The sequence below is a fragment of the Capsicum annuum genome, chromosome 5, assembly GCF_002878395.1.
Source record: "Capsicum annuum cultivar UCD-10X-F1 chromosome 5, UCD10Xv1.1, whole genome shotgun sequence".
Taxonomy (NCBI): Eukaryota; Viridiplantae; Streptophyta; class Magnoliopsida; order Solanales; family Solanaceae; genus Capsicum; species Capsicum annuum.
The window spans coordinates 15115583-15124846 of NC_061115.1; the positions used below are offsets into that span (position 1 = coordinate 15115583).

General features: G+C 37.0%; 2 protein-coding genes across 2 annotated transcripts; both read left to right on the forward strand.

Moving 5' to 3' along the window:
- The first annotated feature begins 1138 nt into the window (after positions 1–1138).
- Positions 1139–4821, forward strand: LOC107865013. The gene is made up of 4 exons (XM_016711383.2): positions 1139–1529; positions 1663–1812; positions 2697–2825; positions 4349–4821. Exons 1-4 carry the CDS (start codon positions 1139–1141, stop codon positions 4819–4821), a joined length of 1143 nt encoding a protein of 380 aa, XP_016566869.1.
- A 1014-nt stretch (positions 4822–5835) lies between these two features.
- Positions 5836–6465, forward strand: LOC107865014 (ankyrin repeat-containing protein NPR4-like). Its single transcript, XM_016711384.2, has one exon. It carries the CDS (start codon positions 5836–5838, stop codon positions 6463–6465), a length of 630 nt encoding a protein of 209 aa, XP_016566870.2.
- Positions 6466–9264: the final 2799 nt, after the last annotated feature.

The window sequence follows — 9264 nt, forward strand, 5'->3', positions numbered from 1 at the left end:
TCCGTGGGGAGAGAGGAAAAAAATAATGTCATGCGATATCCCACCTCATGGGATATCCTTACGTATCCCATAGAGTGTACCAAACGACCCCTTAAAGTACCTGTTGAGCTTATTTTAAAAAAATCTACCTCTAATAAAAGACCACGTGATCAAAATGATATTTTTAAAATGGGTCCAATCGTTTAATTTTGATTTTAATTAATATTGGTTGATTTGGATTTGGTATTTTGCACTATCCCGTGTTGCCATATCATATTCAATATGTTCCTCTTCTTTGTACCTGAATTTGCTACACTTGAGTCGAGGGTCTTTCGAAAATAGATTCTCTACCTTTCCGAGGTAGTGGTTGGATCTGCGTACACTTTACCCTCCCAAACCTGACTTGTGGAATTTTACTGGGTATATTGTTGTTGTTGTTGATCTGAATTTGGTGATGTGGACCTCTAATAAGAGACATGTGACAAAAATGATTCGAAAAAACCACCGTAAAAAAGTATAATGTCATGAATGAAACTCTATTTTGTAACGGCATGACATAGATGAAACAAACTTTTAACAGATAAAATAAATGAGCTATTTCTAATAGTTCAACAGTATATTCACGCCTTTTCCTAAAAGACAATGTGGGTGTTTACTTGGAGAATTCCATTTGTTTTGGCCAACTATCAAATATGCTGCTGTAGAAAAAAGGCAAGTTAGACATGGAATCCTTGATAAAGGGGTGGACAAGATCAACTATCCAGTAGTAGGAAGTCTGAGAGCACGCTCAATGAAGCCTAACAACGACAAGAATGTCGCCCACACCAAGTCTAGAAGGAGCCAGCACAAGTGGCGATGATGTTCACCCATCGCCCAGCCGTCCTAAACTAGCAGGAGCTAGCACAAGCAACAGTAATGTTTACCTATTGTCGACTCATGGTAAAAACACTTTTCTTACTCTTTTTTCATTCTACATTCCCTTCTAGTTACTTCCTTTGTCCCTATTTAGGATGTATTGTCTAAGCTTTGTACAGACAGAAGCAATGAGGAGGAGTTGTTGATATGTTTGCCTTTATATCGTGCATTACTCAAAGGTGATGAACTTGGTTTTCAAAAAGCTGCTTGAGATCTCTGGCCGCGTCTTCCTCTATATGAAGCCATGTCCAGTAAGATAACAAGAGCTGGGGACATCGCCCTTCACGTACTTGTTGGTGCTGGAAAGTGGTTTGATTCTCTGGAAATTGGTGGCGATGGATTGGCGTTGCGTAGCGAAGATGGTCATACGCCTCTTTGTGTGGCTGCAATGGTTGGGAACATCAAGGCTACGGAGAAATTGCTGCAACTCGAAATGGAACTCCCACCAAATATGCGAGCTCTTAATGATGCTGCTGGACCATATCCCATCATAGAGGCTACTAAGTATGGCCATAAGGAAATAGTTTTAGTTTTGATTAGGGATTTCATGGCCCGGAAGATGGGATGCTCCCGACCAACTATGCAATCACCTGCTTCCATCTTTCTCCATCAGCTTGTAGTGGCTGGATTCTATGGTAAATATATGTATTTACTTGTTCAAAGCCTTCCAATATGAAAAGATGAGATGTTCTAATACCACATCTATAAACTCCATAGCTCACACTTTACTGACTCGTCTTTTGAGGATCTCCTGTTTGGATGAAACAGATGTGCTGCTAGCGCTGGTTAGATATCATCCTTATTTGTCCTGGGCTGAATTTTCTGGTGATGAATCCCTTTTGAGTTTGATGACTGAGAAACCTTCTGCATTTCCGAGTGGGACTCAGCTAGGCTTTGGGCAGTGGTTGCTTTATCCTGGTTCTGTTCATTCTATGTTCATATAATCGCCTGCAATAATATTTTTTTCTGTTTATGTTCTTTCAAGAGAAAATTATGCTACATTGTGAGGGCTCCCAACCTACTAAACTAATCCACATTGACGTGGGTTCCCTAGAGCTTCCTGCTGGTGATAATGTTAACCCAAGGTTGCTTGTATAGAACCACAGTAACTGCTGTTAGTCTTCTTATACATAAATAACTCATATATAAGCAAAATATTCTCATCTCTAGATGTTCCTTTCACAAAAATCTAATATCAATTAAGGAACTCCTTCAGCAATCACCTAGGAAAAAGATTAGAAATGATGTTACTACTAAAAATAAAAAAAGGGCAGCCTGCTGCATTAAACATCCCGCGCTCACTCTGGGTTCTGAGAAGGGCAGCACCCCTCAGGGGTGTGATGATGTAGGCAGCTTACACTGGATCAGTGGCTGATTCAACAGCTCGAGTTCGTGACCTATAGATCACACAGAGACAGCTTTACCGTAGTTTCAAGGCTCTCCTACATGGATGATCTTACTACTGACAACAGAAAAGCCAATGGGTTGTATCATAGGTGAAATCAGCAGAATCTCCTTCTTTGGTAAGAAAAATCAAGTTAGTTCTGAACTAAGGAATTTCATATAGTTAGAGAAAACCAGGAGAACAACAAGCTTTATATAATGCTATATTATCTCGTAGTAACATTAATCAGAACCCACAAGATTAAATGTTTATTTAGAGAATGATGGTAGTCAAATCTGTAATTTTGAAGGAGAAAACCTATAATAGGTCAATCAAAATAAATAAAGAATGAAGTGACAACATGGACTTCTAAAAAGGCTTTATTTAAAACCTAATTGCCTTGTATTTTCTTGTGAAGTCATACATGCAAAATTAGAAAGCAGGTTGGCAGACATTGGAAAGTTCCTTGTTGTAAATCAGCCGTCAGCGCAATTGCCCATTCTAGCATGGCTTGAAAGGATGATAGACAGTTGTCTAAATCACGTTGGTAAGTACTATCTTAATATTTCTGTGACACATGTTCATTTGGCCGTTTTAACCACAAAACCAATAGTTACCAACTTACTATAAATCTTCTTAACATCATTATTATCATTGTTGTTATTATGATAACGATGGTAACAATGACGACTTGCTTGTGCAAAATATATGATCCAGCAAGTTATTTTTTATCATGTGATCGAAAGTTGTTGATATGAAATAATATTGACAACTTGAAATACTTTAGGAGGAAATATTTCAACTTCCGTCTTTTACAGTTTTTCTTCATAATATTATCTGCATCCATTTAGACTGGTTTAGGTTAAGTATGTGTTATATTGTCCATATTCAGATGATCTTGGTAATGTATGAGGATGCTACTTTGAAAATTGTCTATGCTTTAGAAGGGCTGCGTATATAACATTTTGGGAGGTGCATTCTATTTCTTCAATAATTGAAGTTCAGACCACTTTAAAGGAAGCGACCGATAATACACAGGCTTATGGTATATGCTTCTTAATGAAGAAAGAGTAATGATTTCAATCTAAATTCCTCCATTCAAATGATGCAGGGATTCAAAGGCCAATTCGTGCAGTTCGCAGAATTTGGAAAGTGACTAGTTAACTTCAATCTAGTCCATCTTTCATAAAAGTAGTTGTCATAATGTCACACTCATAAGTCCACATGAAATTCATGTTTGAACCCTAAAATCAATTTGCACATGGTAAGATTTAGGTTTTTGAACTCGGGGATTTTTTCACAGTGACCTTATAACAAAATTGTCATATTATAACATTAGTGAAATAGAGACTTCTATTTATATCAAATAAAGCTGGTCGCGAATCGAATTATTTCCATGTTTTGGATCATTTGATTAATTGCTAGAGCATTCTACTTTATATGGATCATGAGAAAGACAGGTTGATACTACTCAAGTAGTTCGCAAACTTTGGAAATCTACAGGAAAACATTTGTTTTCTTATATGTTGTGGCATTAGCATTTAAAATTCAATACCATCCTGAATCTTGACTAGAAAATCAATTTCCACATTATCAGCAAAAACTATGGTGTCTATATAATAGCTTTAATTCCTGTTACACCAACATTTGTCATATAATCCTTCAACTAAATAGACTAAAGTTGTTGAGTGCAGATCATATGTTGCATCCAGTTAGTTTGAACAGAGATTTGTAAGCATCACATGACTTCTAGAACTGAATGACAATGCACTTAGACATGCAATAGGAATTCGGACGCAGAAATGATCAAATTTATAATTTTAGAGGTAGTGACCATGATATGAGCAAAACAATTGTAAAAGGGTAATAACTTCCTCGGTTTGGGAATCATTATGGTAATCTTCTGATTTGTTGTTTCTATGGAAATCTCAATGTTAGGATTGTTGACAATGCAATTATTGTGGTGGAACAAAATCCGTTTAATGTATCTCTAGGAAATTAAGCAACTGATCGATGAAGTATCATTTGTTAGGTCCTTATCATTTTTTGATAAAGTTTCATTGTTTGCAGCACTAATATTCAAGCACATTAAGGATACAAAATTTATGCATGAAGAGACTCTTGCTATCATGAAATATCTTTGCGAGAAACTTATGAAAGAGTATAACATTGAGAATATTGAGTCAGTACTCAGAAAGGCACTTCTGTTGTCAGCAAGTTCAGGGATTTCTGAAATCATAGAAGAAATTATTCATCGCTATCCAGACGCAATTTGGTTTGTTAATACTGAAAATCATAACTTATTTCACCTTGCAGTAATAAATCGGCATGAAAATGTCTTTAACCTTATATATCAGTTAAGTTCATACAAGCATTTGGTAATAGCCGATGAAGGCGCTTCAGGGAACAATATATTACATATGGCTGGCAAGCTAGCACCTCTTGGCCGACTCAATGTAATCCCAGGTGCAGCTTTGCAGATGCAGCGTGCCATGAACTACAATGGTATCAGGTATGAGCTTCACTTCTGTAATTTGGTTTAAGATTCGTGGAAAAACAAAAAGTTGGTGTTTGGGTTAATGTATATGCGAATTACATATGTGGCTCAACCACAATCATTTTATAGACTTTGTACAAACATCTTCTCCCTCCATTTTAATTTGTTTGTCCTGCTTTCCTTTTTAGCATGTTTCAAACATAATGTCTCTTTCCTTTTTTAGCAATTCTTTAGTCTCAACTACTTTCTACACATAGCATGTTTAAGCCCACAAGATTAAAGGACGACATTTTGGTACATTTGACATATCTTTAATTTAAGACCACAAGATTTAAAAGTCTCTTTACTTTCTTAAACTCCGTGTCTAGTCAAAGTAGGACAAACAAATTAAAACAAATGAAGTATACAACATGGAATCATCTCTTTGCAATAGAGAAGAACTAATGATGAAAAAGATTTTTATACTTTCACGTCTTACTCAGTATGATAGAAGATTCATACTGTCTTGCGTTCTGAAAACATTGAACTTTTTGGACATTTTTTTATTCAACCATCTACGTCTACTTGCATCGGATATTCAGAATACCACCTAAGATTTAGAGTTCTAATAAGTCACATATTGGATCTCCTATTGTATTTCATCTCTCTTTTGAAATTGTCCAACTCCATAGGGATTTCTGAAGTAAGTTATTGATCTTATTACACAACAAGCTACTTTCTTTACCCGCCAATCTTATGTCATTTCCAAAACATCGTTGTGCTTCAGTCATTGTCCTTGGAGTCACCTGTGAACTATCTTTAATCTGAATGCAGGATTGGAATGAGGTTGATTCCTTGTTTATGTGGTGCTCATATCTAATATCAAAAGTGAATTTACCTTGAACATCCTTACACCTCCTTTTTAGATAATAAACCGGTGGAGTCATAATTACTTAATGGACAATGCCTTACAAGCAATAGAGTTGGTTGTAAAGCGAGCCAACAAAAAATATCTAAAATTGTTCTATCATGCAAAATTCTAGCCTTTTATAATTGGCTTCAACATTTCCATTAACATGAGATGGTTCCTATGGGGCGTACGCAGGAAGTGGAAAAGTTTGTTCCCCCAACTTTTAGAACAAAGAGAAACTCCTTTGGAGTGTTCACGGAGGAACACAAGGAATTGGTCAAAGAAAGAGAGAAATGGATGAAAGAAACTGCAACTTCATGCATATTTGTGGCATCCCTAACAGCAACGGTAGGATTTGCAGCATCCATCACTGTCCCAGGTGGAAACAATCAAAACAGTGGTTTTCCACTCTTCTCCGACGAAGCAGCCTTCACGGTTTTTGCTGTTTCGATTGCATGCGGTCTGTTCTCCTTTATTATCTCTGTGGTAATGTTTTTGTCTATCCTCACCTCTGGATATGCAGAAGACGATTTTCTTCAACGACTTCCGAAAACATTAACTACAGGCCTCAATATGTTACTCTATTCACTGATATCTCTGATTGTAGCATTTGGTGCTACGATTTACCTTCTTTTTGATCTGAACACGATATGGATACTCGGTCTAGTTGGCACAGAAACCCTCCTGACATTGAACTTGATCCTTTACACCTTGCAAATTCCATTCTGGCGGATTATGTCCTCCAGTGGTCCAAGCATTTTCCGGAAGCAGGGCTCGCGTTTACTTTTCTACCACGCATAGAGTTAAAATAGCTTGTTCTTGTAGTATTTCTGTTTGAATAAAGGGAGAGTTCATTCATGTTTATGTTGGAAAACAGTTTGTATTTGTCCTTTATTTTCCTTAATAGTGTACTTTCATAGTATATTTTTAACACAATCTTGCTTGTATTATTCATTCAAGATTGGAAAATGCATCTTGAATGAAAGCTCAATTCATAGTATATTTTTAACGCAAGAATGTGTTAAAAATATACTATGAAAAATATACTTTCATAGTATATTTTTAACACAATCTTGCTCGTATTATTCATTCAAGATTGGAAAATGCATCTTGAATGAAAGCTCAATTCATAGTATATTTTTAACGCAAGAATGTGTTAAAAATATACTATGAAAAATATACTTTCATAGTATATTTTTAACACAATCTTGCTTGTATTATTCATTCAAGCATGCATCTTGTCAGCAATCTTGCTTATCTTGCTTGTATTATTCATTCAGTGGTGGCCACAACTTTGCCACCTGGAAAGCTCAATTCTCCATACTTATGTATGGTTACAATCTATTTGGCCATCTCGACGGAGCACTCCTGTCCCTACTTGCACCCTCACCATTGGCAACAACATATCTCCCAATCTTGCTTTTTTAATTTGGTTCCATCCAGACCAACTCATCCATAATGCCCTCATGGCATCTGTTGAACCCACAATTGCTCCAACCGTTGCTGCAGCCAACTTATGCAAATCGGTTTGGGATGCTCTGCACACCACTTATGCAAACAGATCACAAACCCGTGTCTTCAGCCTACGTGATCAACTTGCTCGCATCACTAAGGAATCTCACTCCATCACCGAATATCTTCACACTATTTGATCCCTTTCGGATGAGTTAGCCATTGTCGGTTCTCATGTGTCTAATCCTAAGCTCATCGTCAAGATACTCGGCGATCTAGGTCTTGAATTTCGTGAAATCTCTGTTGCCATTCGTGCACGTGATACGACTGTCTCATATGAGGAATTGTTTGAAAAGCTACTTGATCATGAACTCTTCCTTCGTCACGAAGATGTTAAGAAACTTTTCAGTCCTATAACTGCCGCGATCGCTACTCCCACCAAATCCAATACTAATAACCGTAACAATTGTCGGCAGAATGCTAATTCTAAACAGTGGCACCAGAATTCATGTCCTAACACTACTCCACAGTGGCACCAAAATTCACGTCCTAACACTAAACCACAGTGGCAGTCCAACTCCAATCAAAACACTGTCACTCGAGGTCAACTATACAATAGGATTGGCCACACCGCCAATGTTTGTCGTTCGAAGTCTCATAATCACTTAGACATTCAAAGCCAACTATGCCGCTGGATTTACTGCTTTCACCAATCACTGGATAGTCGACTCCAGAGCCATCTATCACATCACAATAGAGCCACACAACCTACAATCATACCACGGTAACGAGGATGTATCCATGGGTGAAGTAAAAAAATTTTCATCTCCCACACTGGTTCTACTCAATTAAATGCATCAAATAATGTTTTTAAGCGAACTCACACTTTTTATGCCCCATTTATTAAACATAAGCTTCTCTCTTCTCTCTGTTTCAAAATTTTGTCAAGATAATTCAAAGTCCATTGAATTTTTTCCCTTTGATTTTGTTGTGAAGGATCTGAAAACACGGAAACTGCTGGTGCACGGTTGGACCATCAATGGCTTGTATGAGTGGCCTGTTTCACATCCCTAAGCTAGCATGACTGCCACATCCACTCCTCTCACTACTTGACATTAACGTTTGGGTCTCCCCACTTTAGAGTTCTTAGGTTTATTTTAAATAAATTCTCGCTACCATTTCATGAGCGAGACAAACCTTTTTATTGTAATTCTTATTTATCTAATAAAGCTCATCGGCGTTCTTTTACTCAATTATCATTGTGCAGCTCTAAACCGCTTCAAATAATCTTTAGTGATTTATGGGGTCCATCACTAGTCTTATCTCTTGATAAGAAGTTGTATTATTGTATTTTTGTTGATCAATATACGAAATAGACTTGGCTTTATACATTAAAAATAAAAGTGAGGTTAAAGAAATCTTTATATACTTGGCTTTATACATTAAAAATAAAAGTGAGGTTAAAGAAATCTTTCAAAATTTCATCCTATGATGGAAAAGCACTTTGACACCAAAATTTCATCACTGTACACTGATGGTGGAGGAGAATATAAAAGTCTGGACCCTTATCTCTCACTTCACGGCGTTGAACACCTCTCTATTCCACCATATACGCCTCAATATGTTGCACTTGCAGAACGACGACACCACTATATCATCGAAACTGCAAAAACACTCTTACTTAAGGTGTCCCTTCCTCCCCAGTTTTGGTTTTTTGCGTTTCATCACATGGTCTACCTTATTAACCGTTTTCCCACCTCTCAACTAGATAACAAATCCCTATTCTAGTGTCTACTTGGAAAATCGCCTAAGTAAATCTCCCTGCGAATATTTGATTGTGTATGCTATCCATGGCTTAAACCATACTCTAAAAATAAACTTGAACCAAAATTCACTCCATGTGTCTAACTTGGGTTTTCCTTATCTCATCACTGTCACCAATGTTTTGACCCTATATTTTCGCAAAAGTAAATTTATCTCGAGATGTGCAATTTATTGAGGATGTTTTCCCTTTCAAAACTGTGTTCTTTAGTATTGCCCTCAAATCACTTTACCTAAAATGGGACAATATCATGATTTCAAATTCTTCAGATCCCACACCCAAACTTTCCATCACTATAGAGCTTTCAATTCCATTAGAAACGGACG

What these genes read in the sequence shown, in the direction of transcription:
- LOC107865013 (XM_016711383.2), top strand. Translation starts at nt 1,139, where the DNA reads ATGTCCAGTAAGATAACAAGAGCTGGGGACATCGCCCTTCACGTACTT. An exon ending in GCAGTGGTTGCTTTATCCTG is followed by an intron (nt 1,813 to 2,696) that starts GTTCTGTTCATT and finishes TTTCTTGTGAAG; the next exon opens with TCATACATGCAAAATTAGAA. An exon ending in CAGTTGTCTAAATCACGTTG is followed by an intron (nt 2,826 to 4,348) that starts GTAAGTACTATC and finishes CATTGTTTGCAG; the next exon opens with CACTAATATTCAAGCACATT.
- LOC107865014 (XM_016711384.2), top strand. Translation starts at nt 5,836, where the DNA reads ATGGTTCCTATGGGGCGTACGCAGGAAGTGGAAAAGTTTGTTCCCCCA.